Here is a 14,593-nt window from a genome sequence, read left to right as displayed (position 1 = left end):
ATATATATATATATATATATATATAATAACGTAATAAGCACAGAGTGTTATGAAACATTTTTCCTGGGGTTGGGGAAAGTGATGGGAGAGGCCCCAAAGGCTTTCCAGAGGAAGAGTTTCTTTAAAATTATCTAGAGGTGAAGTAGAGTTAAAATGATGGAATATGTGTGTGGAGAGAATGGGGCAGGTATTTGCAAAGAGGAAACAGCCTGTGGGAAGGCTCAGAGAAGACAGCAAGCATGGCATCTCTTATAAACTAGGGCAGGAGCATAGCAGGCAGGGTAGGGAGACGGGTCAGCAACCTGCTTTTAAAATCTCAATGAGAGGTAGTGATGACTTCAGAGGTATCAGCAAAGAGGTTGGAGAGAAGCAAACAACCTTCCGAGATATTTAGGATATAATGAGGCAGCATTTAATGAGGAGAGAAGGAGGGATTAGTGAAGGAGGGAGGGAATCAAGGGTGGTGCTCAGGCTTTGGGCTTGAGCGATGGATGGATGGTGACACCATTCATGCAGAGAGGGAAACTCAGATTTGTGGGGAAGACAATGGATTCAGACTTGGACATATTGATTTGGAGGAGCCTCATCCAAGTGGAGTGTCCACTAAGCAGTTCATAATGCAAATCTGCAATTTGTAAGAGCCTTCGGGGCTGGAGATACAGCTTTGGGAGTCATTACAACTGAAGGTCAGTGTGGCGGGGACTTAAATCTCTGCTTCAGTAGTCACAGGCTTGGGTAGAGTCAGGCCCAGCAATTGACCTGTTTTTTGCCGTTGAGTGAATCACTTAACCTTTCCAAGTAGATGCGTGGCAAACAAGACTTCTCTAAAGAGGTGATGTTTGGGCAGAGACTTGGAGCAGGGGTGTGGCATAATCTCACTGACATTTTTGAAAGATTGCTTTGGCTGTTTTATGAGGAATGTACAGTAGGAAAGGAAGACTGAGGCAGGAAAAACAGCTGGGGGGCCGTGGAAGTCATCAGACATGTACCAAAGGTAGCTTGTATGCATCAAAGGACACTGTCAAGAGAATGAAAAGAAAACCTACAGAATAAGGGAAAATACTTGCAAAGCACATCTATCTGATAAGGGATTAATATCCAGCGTATAAAAAGAACTCTTATAACTTACCAACAACAAAAACCCCCAAATAACCCAATTAAGAAATGGGCAAAGAACTTGAACAGACATTTCTCCAAAATTGCCAACAAGAACGTGAAAAGATGCTCAGAATCACTAAGCATCAGGGAAGTGCAAATCAGAACCACAATTAGATACCTCTTTGCACCTGTTAAGATGGCTATTTTTTTAAAAAATGGAAAATAAAAGTTGGCAATTAGAAGAGAAATTAGAACCCTTGTACATTGCTTGTGGGAATGTAAAATGGTGAAGCTGCTGTGGAAAACCATATGGTGGTTCCTCAAAAAATTAAAAATAGAATTATCATATGATCAAGCAATTCTACTCCTAGATGTATACCCAAAAGAACTGAAAGCAGAGACCTAAACATATACTTGTACTCCAGTGTTCATAGTGGCATTATACACAACAGCCAAAAGGTAGAAGCAACCCAGATGTCCATCAACAGATAGATGGATAAGTAAAACATGGTATATGAATACAGTGGAATATTATTCAGCCTTAAAAAGGAATGAAATTCTGATACATGCTACAACATGGATGAACCTTGAAAACATTATGCTAAATAAAATAAGCCAAACGAAAAAGGACAAATATTACATGATTCTACTTGCATAAGGTGCCTAGAATAGGCAAATTCATAGAGACAGAAAGTAGAATAGAAGTTACCAGGGGATGGGGAGTTTTTGTTTAGTGGACACAGCATTTCTGCTTGGAACGATGAAAAAGCTCTGGGAATGCACAGTGCTGGTGATCATACAACCTTGTGAATGTACTTAATGCTGCTGGATTTTACAATGCTATGTTTTCAGAAATGGAAAGCAAATGAAGTGATCTAATTGTATTCAATGTTTTCTGAGAGTTTTGTTGAGCATTTGAAAACTTTTAAATCTATTCTTTTTCATGGACTCAGAAGTCCTATTTCTCAAACTTGGACTCACTACCAAACCTTAATAAATATTTAGCAGTCTAATTACTCAATTTCAGGTACCAATTAAAATTTTAATCACTGAATCAGACTTTTATGATTTTTTTGGGGGGAAGGCATATTTTGAAATAATATCTTTTTTTCTGAATTACCTCCCAGGTGCTGTTAAGTTTTCTTGGGTGAAGGTGTCTATGCCGGAGGGTGCATAGTTCCAGATGATTTCCTCAGCAGCGATGTAGTAGTGTCTAACATGTTTGCCATGGATACCGTTCTCAGATGAAGGCTTCTTACAGTCTTGTACCCAGAAAAAGGCCTGCAAACCAGCTAAAAACCACACAGGAGGAGACACTGGTTAATGAAGCCAATGTTTGTCTCTCCTATTGCCTTGTAAATGCTGCTGGTGAAATGACAGATGGAAACTGAAGAAATAGATAGCTAGAAACAATACTATAAACTAGAGTAACCAGTTGTATATAAATCACTAATGGAAAATTCAAGCAGTGAAAATCAATTCTCTAGATGGCACAGAGAAGTGATACTACTAGTGTTTTCAAAAATGTGGAACCAGTTTCTGTGGGGTTTCGCTTGGGAAGTCTTTTGATGAGAAAGAAAAAAAAAAGACACATTAATAGATAAGTGGTGTGGGGAGAAATGAATTTCACCATTTAATTTCACTTTTTTGGGGGGGCCATGCCACGTGGCTTGTGGAATCTTAGTTCCTGGACCAGGAATTGAATCTGCACCCTTGGCAATGAAAATGCAGAGTCCTAACCACCAGACTGCCAGGGAATTTCCTCGCTGTTTTATTTTATCAGTGAGTCAGCATTGAAACAAATAATGCTGTAATGAGAAAAAATAGATAAGTGATGAAGAGATGCTCTGCCCTATTTTAGGGGATATGGTGGGGTGGAGGGGGAGGAATAGAATGAGCACGTATTAGTATTGTTCTCTTAGATAAAATGGGTATGCACCTGCTGTGCTGTGCCTTCTGCCGCCATGATCACATTTGATGAATAAGATCATGTTTGAAAGTCAAAGTAACATACTCAGAGACCCAGATTAAACCTACTTTCTTCAGAAGACCAATATTGCAAACTAATATTTTTCAACAACTGGGGGTATTTTATTACCTTATATTAAAGAGATGGAGGAGAGATTTAGCATGTTAAACTAAGGAATAGCTGGACTCAAAGGACAAAGTTGGTTATATTTAATAGAACAAGTCAAGAAAAACACAAGAAGCTACTTTTCAGCACAATATACAAATCTTCTGGTGTTTAAAATATTGTGTATTTTACAAATCTGGGAAACTGTATGCAGTATTATACTTTTAGGGTAGGACTATACATCAGGGCCAATTTTTTCTTTTCCAAAAATTAACATATTTTCCATTTTTAATTACTTTATAAATGCTCCAGTCTTTCAGTCTTTTTAAAAAATTACATTATGATGCGTACTGTCAGAGGAATAAAATTAAGTTACCAGTTCAAAGCTCAGATCATTCCAAAGTTGTTTAGCTTTTAGATTCTGATTTCCAATCATCACCCCATTAATAGCGTAACTGAGACATGACTCTTTTCTCAACTGACAGCTAATTTCAGGTAAAGATGCCTTACCTTTCAGATGGTTTAGATTCTGACAGCTAAGCATCCATTCTCCAGGGTTCTGGGCCACCATAAAAGCATCAAAGAGGGTAGCAGGAAAGAGATTGACTGTATCAACACGGTAGTTCTTATTAGTCAACGTTTGCCCATGGAAGAAAGCTGCATGCACATCAACTTCATTACCCATACCAAAAAGATACCATTTTACTCTGTCCTCAGCACACATGGAGAGTCCTGGGAGACTTCCAAAAGCATATCCATTCACAGCTGTAAGTCAAGAGCAGAGACTGTGACTAACAGACATTAGTGACTGGGGTATTGATAGTTACCTCTAAATAAAATCAGTTTGGGATTGAAAATACCTGGCACACATGCTGCTATTCTTCCCTCCTGTACCCACATCAGACATTGTTAATCAATCACAGTACTCTTTCATTTTGGACCTGAATTCAGCCTCAAGATTTTTGTCAACACAATATTAGCACATGAACACAACACTGAAGATGAAATCTATTTGCTCTCTTTGTTATAAACTCTACACCTTGGTATGCTCATGTGTATATTTGTAAATACAAATGTGTACATATATACATACATATATATAAATGTGCACACATACAGTAAATAGAAAAAACACTGAAGTTTATTTAGGAATCAATCATGTATCATGTTGGTGGTGGTGGTATGGATGATGTCAGTGTTTTTTGTTATTGTTTATCAGAACTTTTCCAATTTTCTACAGTGAATGTGAATTGCTTTTGTAATAAGAACACAAGGGAAGCTTTTTTTTTTTTAAAGGTTGAAAGACAAAATTGGAAGACATGTGAAGGAGGAAAGAAGAAATGCAGGGAAAGGACAGTAGGAACAAGTGACCAGAGCCACAAAGACCTAAGAGGTCAAAAGCAGGATAGCCTGATTCTTCAAAGAAACTAAGGGCCACTGCTCAAACTGAGAGGTCCTAGAGTTAAGATAGAAATCAGTTCTGGGAAGTATTGAGAGGTAACCAGATGCAACAGGGATACCAAACCAGACTTAGCCAGACTAGAAGTTTGAGTCTCTAACACCTATTTTAGTTAGCACATAACAGAGGCTGGATTAAAATATGGAAAGAGGATCTTTCAGCCAGAAATAAGCAAAAGTTGGAAATAAAAATCCATACTTTGTTAATTAGTTAATTTTTCTTCTTTGATAGTACAGTTATTTTTGTGTCCTCAGTTTCTGAGTAAGGGTTATTTTTAAGAAGCTAAACATTCTGAGTGACGGACTATCTTACTAACCCCATTATTTTGTGTCTGAGAATCAAGGAGAAGCCCAGGCAGTAAAGAAAACATTTTTAGAAGAAATAAAGTGAACTAAAATATAGGAAAAAATGATGCAAGTTTCGGGGGGGCACGGGTGGTGAAGAACAATATGTATGTAAAAGAAATACCTTTTAGAACTAGTGGTTTGAACTATTTTCCTAATTATAGTGCAATACTTTACAATATAATTTAACAATTTTAGGCTGCCTCAAATAATTTTTAAACTGAGTTGGGAGAATAAAAAATATACAAATATAACATGCATATACATTTAACCATAATTGATAATGGTTTGGAAACAATTTGATGTATCCAGCTTTACCTGGCTCAGAGTTTTGATTGGACCTGTTTAGCTGAATATCAAGTTGCACATCCAATATGCTTTGTTACCAAGGGCATAGATTAGAAACATGCTACTTATTCATGTGAGGGAATAAGAGTAGCAGAATTAATGGACTGAGAAAAATAAGATAAAGTTAACAGATCTTATGTAATCTTACAATGCATTCTGTTACTCTCCTGGAAGTCTTCATTGTCTTTGTCAACCTCCTCTGGTTCAGAGCAGTAGGTCTTAATGTTGTCTTCTAGGTACCAGCTGAGATTTTCATCCACAACAGAAAACATCACCACAAATTCTTTGTCAATATTTTTTTCTTTTTCTTTATCCAGAGAATCTGAAGTGAAAATTACTGTTTCAGTAGAACATAATTTTTAGCATGAATTTTAGCATGTGATTTATAGTTTAAAATTTTTTTTGTATTTATTTTCCTAATAAACCAGAAATCTAAACCAGTCACTTCGGTTTTATAGACTTGGAAACATTTTGGGAATTTACGTTCAGTAACCTGAATGTTGTTCCACGTACCCATTTTTCTCCTTACCCTTCCCTGCTCTTCCTTTCCTTTTTTTCTAGACTCACTGCCTCTCTACCTTACCTACTCAATCATAACACATAAGACTTAAAGTATATTTAAAAAACAAACCTCCCTCTCTACTGTCTTTGGTCATTTATTGTGAATAATAATGAGAAAATGTACCTTTTTTACAGTGTATTAAAGGCCCAATGAGTCCTGCAGCGATATCTCTTGGAGCATCAATGTGGGAATGGTAAATCCTGGTCACACAATTGCTGTCTTCCTCACCAGGACCTTGTTCTGGGTTGGCATGCAATATGTACATACACCGTTCACCTGGCCGCACTTTGTCGTCTGCTTTTTGAAAATCTGTGGTGTTGTCAGGGTAGATGGCCCCTAGGAAACGACACGCAATGAAATTACAAATTGAATGTGTTTGAGCTTAAATGAGAAAATAGATGGTCTATTAATTCATTCAGCAAACATTTATTCAACATCTAGTGTGTATCCCCTTGGGAACGCAGTGGTGTTCTATTTGAGCACAGAAGAATAAAAGGCAAATGGCTACAGGGTGTGGAAGTTTCACAGAAAATGTTATCATTTTTTATACTTGGCTGAGCCTTCAAGGAGCAGTAGTAGATATGTCAGCAGCATAATGACTGTTGGTTTGCAATTTAAAGAACCACTTTTGCCCTGGGGTTATGGTATGGAAGTAAGAGCAAAATGGCTACTTTCTCCTATCACTTGAAGCTTCTTGTATGATATCAGATTTTTGCCTGTGAAGTAAACATGGGATTGTTTAATTTTGTAAATTTCCAAACATACGCAAAAGCTGAGAGAATAGTATAATGAACTTCCATGTGCCCAACAACCCAGCTTTAACAATGATCAACTCAAGGCCAATCTTGTTTCATCTATACCCTCACCCACTCTTAACAGTGAATTAGTCATCATCAGTGAATTATTCTAAAGCAAATCCCTGGCATCATATCATTTCATTCATAAATGAGTATCTCTAAAAGAACTCTTTTTTCTTCTAACATATCCACAATACAATGATCATACCTTAAAAATGATTAAAACCATAATATACCATGAAATTGTAAAAAATAAATAAGATGGCAGTCAGCTTTTATGCTGTGAATGTAATTGTTTGGTTTAGAAAAACAAATTTAAAAATATAGAAGATCAAAACATTCACCCTGTAAAGCAATGCCTCTTTTAAATAGAAAACCAATAATTAATTAAAACTAATTTTATCCTAATTTCCAAACTTGATCCTTATAATTTCAATGAACGTGGTCTCAGCATTTTTGCCTATGATAATAGCTGACATTTATTGAGCTATTATTGTGTATGCTCACTGTCCCTATTTTATAGATGAGAAAACTGTAGCACGGAGAATTTAAGTTAACTTGTCCAAGGTCATTCAGTCAATAAAAGGCAATGCTGCACTCAAACATCGGTCTATTAATTTTGAAGCTCTTGTTCTTAATCACAACAAAACACCATCTCCTTCATCGTCATCATGTACTAAGAATGAGGTCACAAGCACCAAATCTAATATTTGTTCTTCCTGTACCATCTTTAAGGATTCCAAGTCCGACATTCAAATGACCTTTTGCTTAACTGTGTCTCAGATGTGACTCTGGGACCACCCAGCCACCTGCACTACTTGGCTACTGTATGAGACTACTCATGCTGCCTTAGCTGGGACAGAGTTTATCCAAAGTTAGGATGGAAGGTGACAATGGCTCCAGTACGTTCACATGTAGGAGCTTCAGAGATAAGATAATCCTCATCTTGGGGATTTCTTGTTTCTTCTTTCCTGTTTCCTCCTTCTGGATTTTTGTCTTTTCCAGGCTTTAATGCACACTGCCCATTTCTCTTATTTTGACCATGTGTCTGGAAAGGGGTTGGGCACTGGGAAGGAAGTCCCAGCTCTCACTGACTCTCACTACATGAGTCCACACAGAAATTCTATCACATTCACACTTCACACAAAACAAGTATAACCCAGAGAAACACAGCATTATTAGGATGAACCAAAATACTTATTCATAAAATAGTTTAGAGCTAAACGACATAGTACAGGTCTTATCCAGGAGGAAAGTCCATAATCTCAGAAATTAAAAAGTGTTCCTACTGAAAAGGAAGAGGAGATTCCAGCTAACATATGAGCTGAACTTACCCTCATGTTCCTTATAGTAAGTCATTCCATGTGCATGAAAAGTATAAGGCCTAGAGGCAAAGTTTTTTAAATGTACATAAACTCTATCTCCAGTTTCAGCTTTGATAATAGGGCCTAAAAACCCCAGCCAGACAGGTTTCTCTATAATCGTCCCAAAGGTTTCATCTGTGTACTGAAGATACACGGCCTTCTTGTAGACTTTTCCAATTCTATTGGAGCCATTTTGAAGATAGATATTGGAATGTTCCCTGCAAAGGAAAAGAAGACAACTCTATTAGAAGCCATCACTTCTGGGGATAACATTATGATGAAAGAGAAATGAATGACCGTATCACATTAAATGTTTGCCAGTTGTTGTAGGGATGCCTCCAAAAAATGAAGAGGAGAGCTGGCATTTAGCCCTGTGATTTTAATTATATGAGGTGTCACACATCAGCTATATGGCAGACCACCATGCGTGGATGCACCATAAAAATGTAATGCATCTTACCAGAGTATTTCCTGTAAGATTTTCATGGTAAAACACAGAGGCATTGTGGGATAGAATACAAAATTAAAGTGAAATATTAAAATAAAGCAGTTAATGAAGGCATTTCTCACTTATGGCATACCTCTTTCAACCACTGGAAAAATCTGAGTTTATAAGCATTCAATCTGGATATGTGAGATGTGAAAGTGAGTGCATATTTTTTTCCTAAAGTAAAACTAACAATGCTAAAGTAATTCCATCTTTCTAATTTCTTTTAGCAAAACTAAATCAAAGTTGGAATTGATTCATCAATGTGTGTGGGTCTTAAAATTATCTTTGCATTTGAATTACCCCTGTGTTTTTTTAATCCCTTGCTAGCAAAAATACTTGAACGTTGAATGTTTATATTCAGGTTAGTGGCTGATTAATAGTTGCTTAAAACTTTCCTGAAAGTATCAGCAAATTGAATAGTAGCCAGGAAAAAAAAGAAAAGAAAAGAAAAGAAAGCAAGTTTGATATTCAAACTTTTGAACTGATTCTTAAGTTATTGTCCTTAATGCAAGCCCAGAGAGTTCAGTGGGATCTATTTGTGGGCAATGCCATCTAGCCATTCAGGGGAACCCACTTAAAACCTGGGCTTTGGCAAGCCCTTCCACAACCGAGGTCTCCTCCACTAGAATAAAAACTGCTAACCCCAGCTGATGGTCTGGGGTTTGTGTTTGTTCTTGTGTGTGTGCGCGCGCCTGCGTTTTGCCTACTTTGATCTCGGTGACCTTTGACACCTTACCATTTTCCATTCAACCCATATGAGGCCAGATAACGTGACTGAGGAGAAATAAACTTTGTCTTGTTTCCTCAGCAGGAAGCTCATCAGAAAGAGGGAGGGGTACTTTTCCATTCTCTCTTCAAGATGAGGGCAGGGCTTGTCTGGGAGCTCTGGACTTTCTCTGTTGCAAGGTCCAAGTTTAAAGATCTGTTTTTTAAAAAATCTAGGGCTCAGGCCTAATGTTTATTAAGTTTTCATGTGCACAGGGATCTACTGAGGACCTTGATAAAATACAAGTTCCTAGGCCCCAGCCCCACTGATTCTGCTTCTGTGCTGTTGGTGTGAGGGTCAGGCATCTGCATTTGCTAACAAATACCCCTGTGTGTTCTGATGTCGCTCTGCGTTCATGGGCAACCTGAGTAGGGGAGGCTGCAAGGGGAAAGGGAAGAAAGCGGCCCAGTCCCATAGGCAGTGGGATTCCTGGAGGACATGAGACAGAAAGGTGGCAGGTTCTGTTTCCAGGCCATACCCTGGTCGTGGTCAAACGTCTGCTGGCATGGCAGCATGGAGGCACCAGATTGAGCCTGAGTGCTGGGACCAGTGAGCAGGGCCGCTTGGCAGTGGTCCTGGTGGCTGTGTTTGGGCATTGGGAACAGGCTTTGGAGACAGTAGAGCCCCCGTGTTCTGAATTGACCAGGGGGTTTCAACAATGAGCATCTCATAGTTGTCACACTAGGGACCCCAATTTTTTAAATCCTGGATTGTTTAAACCCCAGGATTCTCAACTTGTTCACTGAAAGATGAATGAGATGGGGTTCCCTTCCCCTATCATGGTGGGAGAAGGGCCAAGGTGGAAGTTAGAAAAATAAAGAAGTGACTTTTTTTGTACCCAGGATGGCAAATCCATTCTTAAGCCTTTATTTCTCATATTTGTTTTCATTTTCTAATTGTTTATTGCAGTTTCCATTTTGTTAGAACCAAACAGAAAAAAATTAAGAAAGGCTCTGAGAGACTTCGAGGACATCAAAATACATGGGAAAACATTCTTCCCTGGAAACAGCAGCATTAGCACGGACAGGTGTATTCTTAATAAATAGATGTTTTACCAACAGCAAAATTCTGAGGCACTGAAGGCCACTGAGATTAAAGGCAGATTCATCCAGTCCACACTGCTGAGAGGAGGTCAGGAAGAGGGCAGTTCAGTCAGGCACGCAGCGGCAGCTGCAAAGCTTACGGTGCAAGGATGGAATTACTCTTGGGTCACACCAGAGGAACCTGGACAACTCAGTCTCTCACAGGTCCGTCTAAGCCTCGAGGTAAATTTTCTCCAGTGTCTGTACACACTCTTATTGCTAGGGGATTGGTCCCAATGATATTTAAATAGAGATTCTAGTCTGTGTTCTACCATGCTCTGTTGATCCATATCTTAAATAAAGCCAGAGTTCTAAAATAGCCCTCAAATTCTTAAGACTTCATTTATAGTGTGTATTTATATTTCCTAAATGTGCCTCTAAAGCATTAAGAAACATGTCACATCCCTTTTCAATAAACTGTAGCAGACTTTGTCAAAATGCTTTCATTATATTGAAATTCTCCTGTATTAATCATTTCCTGAAATAGGAGGAGCATTGTCTAAGTTTTGGGATTCGTTTTTTTGTATACAAAGATTTTTGGGGGAGGGGTGTGAAAATTACTTAAAAAAATAATTGATCTGAAATTATAATCTATCCAGTATTTTTAACATTTGGAATTCCTTTTATACACATATCAATATGCAAAATGTGTTTCCCATCTTGTCTTTTTTTCTGAAACAAAATTAAATCTTAACCAAATTGGGAAATATTTCACATCATGTGATAGCTTGGGGGAGGCCTGTTTGCTTATGCTCTGTCTCCAAAGAAACATCAAACTGTCATTAGGAAATGTCTATTTAACTTTAAGAGCACGGCTTTGGGGACAAAGCATCAGTTACTGGAAGCTTGCAGGAAGTTTGCCAGTCAGATATCCAGTCAAAAAAAAATCTATTATGGTTGTTCTTTGACCCAAACAAGTAATTCACATTAATCATAGTTCTTTCTGTTGGCAACTGTAACATGTTCTCTTCTATTCATTACAATAGATATGTCCCCCTCTCAGTAAACACATCCTTCCTTTTTAGCACCCCCAATTCCTATAATCCTATAGCAATTCCTCTAATTTCTGGTAGATTCAGACCCAGAAGTGAGTTTTTAATGGTAGAGGAATTAAAACATTTTTTACACTGCCTTAGTAAGATAATAATAATGCTACTCCCATCCATAAATTCAGAGTGCACTCAAGGGGACCTTGGTTTATGTTTAGCCATGGTTACTAAAATGTGGGTAATACACGTGAAAAGTTTCTGGATTCTTAGCTTCATTAATTGAGACACAGTATATTAGTTTTCTCTTGCTGTGTAACAAATGATCATAAAGCAGCTTAAAACAGCACCTATTTATTATTTCACAGCTCCTCGGATCAGAAGTCTGGCATGGCATGACTGGGTTCTCTGCTCAGGTTATCACAGCTGGCATCAAGATGTTGGCTGGGCTGAGTACTCGTCTGGAGGATCTGTGGAGAAGTCTACTGCCAATCTCACTCAGGTTATTGGCAGAATTGAGTTCATTATGGTTGTAGGACTGAAATTCCTGCTTCCTTGCTAACTACCAGATGAGGACCTCTCCCAGTTCTTTAAGACCACCCATATTCCTTCCCAGTGGCTTCTTCCATCTTCAAGTCAGCAACAGTTTGTTGAATCCCCCTCAAACCTCTTTGAATCTCTCTGACTTCCTTTTCTTCTACTAGAGAATTCTCTGCTTTGGACTAGACCCACCCAGATCATGTCCTTAGTTTAAAGTCAACTGTATCACTGAATATAACATAAATCGTGGGAGTGATATCTCATCATATTCATGGGTTCTGGAGTTTTAGGGTAGGATATCTTTGCGGGTCATTAAAAAAATTCTGCCTACTACACACAGGAATCACAAGGAAAACAGTCAAAAATTAACTGGCAGGCAAAGACTTAACCTGGGTATGCATAGCACAAATTCAAGTGAATTATAGGTTCTCACTGGCCTGGCTTCATTAACACAGCATGAAAATGGTACCTAGGTGTCAGCCCTCTTTTGGATATGTTCTTGGGGAAAATAGCAGCTGTGATAATAAATTGTAGAGCCTGAAAGGTATAAAATGGTGTAGTTACTTCATTAGTTCCTGCACACAGGCCGTCCTATATGAAGTGTTTATACCACACTAGATTTTGCTTACTATTTTTTATTTGGCAACCTTGGAATATGAGTCATCGTAAGTGACTTTTCCAGATAACTTTAGCTCATAATTATACCTCTTTAAGAATTATTTTAAATTTTAAGACCATTTTTGAAGGGGTAAAATGAATGCCTTCGGTGCAAGTTTTTTCTTTAAAAATGTTTTGTTTGCTTCCTTGTTTTCTTAAACAGGGTGTACTGGGGAAAAAATCAACTTCTTTTCTGATAATGATAGTAAACATTAACATTTATTGAATATTTATGGTATCCTGATCACTCAATATTATAATTATAATACTTATGATTATACCGTAGTGTGGAATGTCCTTGGTTTGTTCTCTATTTCTTTGGGTAAAATTTGAGCTATCATTTCTTCTGGTCATTGGGTCTGCTTATGATGACATCTTCACTATAATATTTCTGATTTATTTCTCAAACCTACAGTGGGCTGGAAAACTAGGTAACAATGTTTGTAAGAACTGTATGTTAATTAAGTCACCAAGCCTGAGTGAGAGCCTATGAAGTTGGTGTAAAAGGGTTTTGTGATGGCTCTTCTTATGTTTAAGGATTTTTTTCACTTATTTCTAGCATCCTATATGTCACCAGGAAAAAAAGTAACCTGAAGATAAGAGGAGTATTGCTACTTATTGCTACTATGTAGCCAACAGTCAATACATATTTATTTAGTGTCTACCATGGGCCCAGAACAAAGTATTGCATTTGCTAATTGTTTTTAAATGTATGTCTTTTATTCTCATTTAAGTACAAATAACTTAGGAGCAGGAACTATATTTTATAGATCTTTATTTATTGATTTGTTGAAATGACAGATAAGGCACAGACCTAAGTAAGTGGCAGTGCTGAGCATAAGGAAATTACTTTCTACAACACCCCATTAGAAATAAATATTACTGATATGACAAAAAAAAGTAAACTCTATTTTCCTAGTTAAAAGACATCCATACATTTTCTCTTTTATATCTGCCAGTGTTTTCAGTTCCACTATCCCACATATAGCTCCATAAACTGACTTTTCTTATTTCGTTGTATCTTCTGATTTATTTCATTTATTTATTTATGGTGTGAATCTGTCCATACTAGGAGCAAGGGAAAATTTTTACAACACAGCCTATAATTTTGTCTAGCTTCCTATATACTTTTATTCATTCACTTTCATTTACTCAAAATTATATTTATTTAGTGTGTCCTATGTTCTAGGTACTAGTGATCACTGGTGCATGAAACAGATGGAGTTTCTGCCATCTCAATACATACTTTCGTCTTCATTGTTCCAGACCTTCAAGGTCAACATCAGCTTAAACCTAATTCTCTGCCTAACAACTATCTTGCACTCTTTCAACCTGTTTCTCAGCCTATTTATCTCCACTCCTTTTTAGCCTTCACACAACTGAGTGTCAGTTATCATGCCTGGTGATATCACATCAGTCTTTGCCATATTTATGTCCTACCCCCCCACCAATTCATATGTTGAAATCCTAATCCCTAATGTGATTGTATTAGGAGGTGAGGCCTTTGGATGTGCTTAGGTCATGAGGGAGGAGCTCTCATGAACAGGGTAGATGCCTTATAAAAGAGGCTCCAAAGAGATCCTTAGTCCCTTCCACCAAGTGAGGACACAGTAAAAAGGCTATGAACTCGGAAGAGAGATGACCATGTTGGCACCTTGGACTTCTCAACCTCTTGAACTGTGAGAAATTAATTTCTGTTGTTGATTAGCTACCCAGTCTGGTGTATTTTGTTATAGAAGGCTGAATGGATTAAGCAACTGGACATTCTGCAAATCTGAGACAAAGAGGAAGCAAAAAGTTGCTATCTAAACTCATCTATACAAAAAGGTTAGCATAGTACTGGCAAAATTGCTAAAGGCTTATTCAATATTTGCTGTTTAGATGGATTAAAAATTTCACAGACAGAGTGAGCCTTGTCATCTAAAGTTTGCACAACTCTAGGCTGTTGCTGAAGCAAAAGAAGATGATCAAGCCAGTGCTGTATAACCTCTCCAGCACACACAGGACATTAGAGTATTTAATCCTT

The 14,593-nt window shown here is 37.8% G+C and overlaps 1 protein-coding gene across 1 annotated transcript in view; it reads right to left on the bottom strand.

Moving 5' to 3' along the window:
* The window catches only part of CP (ceruloplasmin), a 64,086-nt gene that overhangs the window by 47,143 nt on the left and 2,350 nt on the right, over positions 1 to 14,593 (bottom strand). Inside the window, exons 2-6 of the mRNA XM_089911032.1 lie at positions 8,017 to 8,264; positions 6,009 to 6,221; positions 5,472 to 5,645; positions 3,683 to 3,937; positions 2,219 to 2,390 (exon numbers count right to left, since the gene is read on the bottom strand). Of these exons, the coding sequence (XP_089767158.1) occupies positions 2,219 to 2,390; positions 3,683 to 3,937; positions 5,472 to 5,645; positions 6,009 to 6,221; positions 8,017 to 8,264 (1,062 nt within the window). The remainder of the gene's footprint in view (positions 1 to 2,218; positions 2,391 to 3,682; positions 3,938 to 5,471; positions 5,646 to 6,008; positions 6,222 to 8,016; positions 8,265 to 14,593) is intronic.

This window comes from Delphinapterus leucas, chromosome 4 (genome assembly GCF_059928025.1).
Source record: "Delphinapterus leucas isolate spDelLeu-1000000601 "Yukka" chromosome 4, BTC_Dleu_Yukka2, whole genome shotgun sequence".
NCBI lineage: Eukaryota > Metazoa > Chordata > Mammalia > Artiodactyla > Monodontidae > Delphinapterus > Delphinapterus leucas.
The sequence above is the reverse complement of the archived record's forward strand: the minus strand, read 5'-3'. Positions and strand labels throughout refer to the sequence as shown.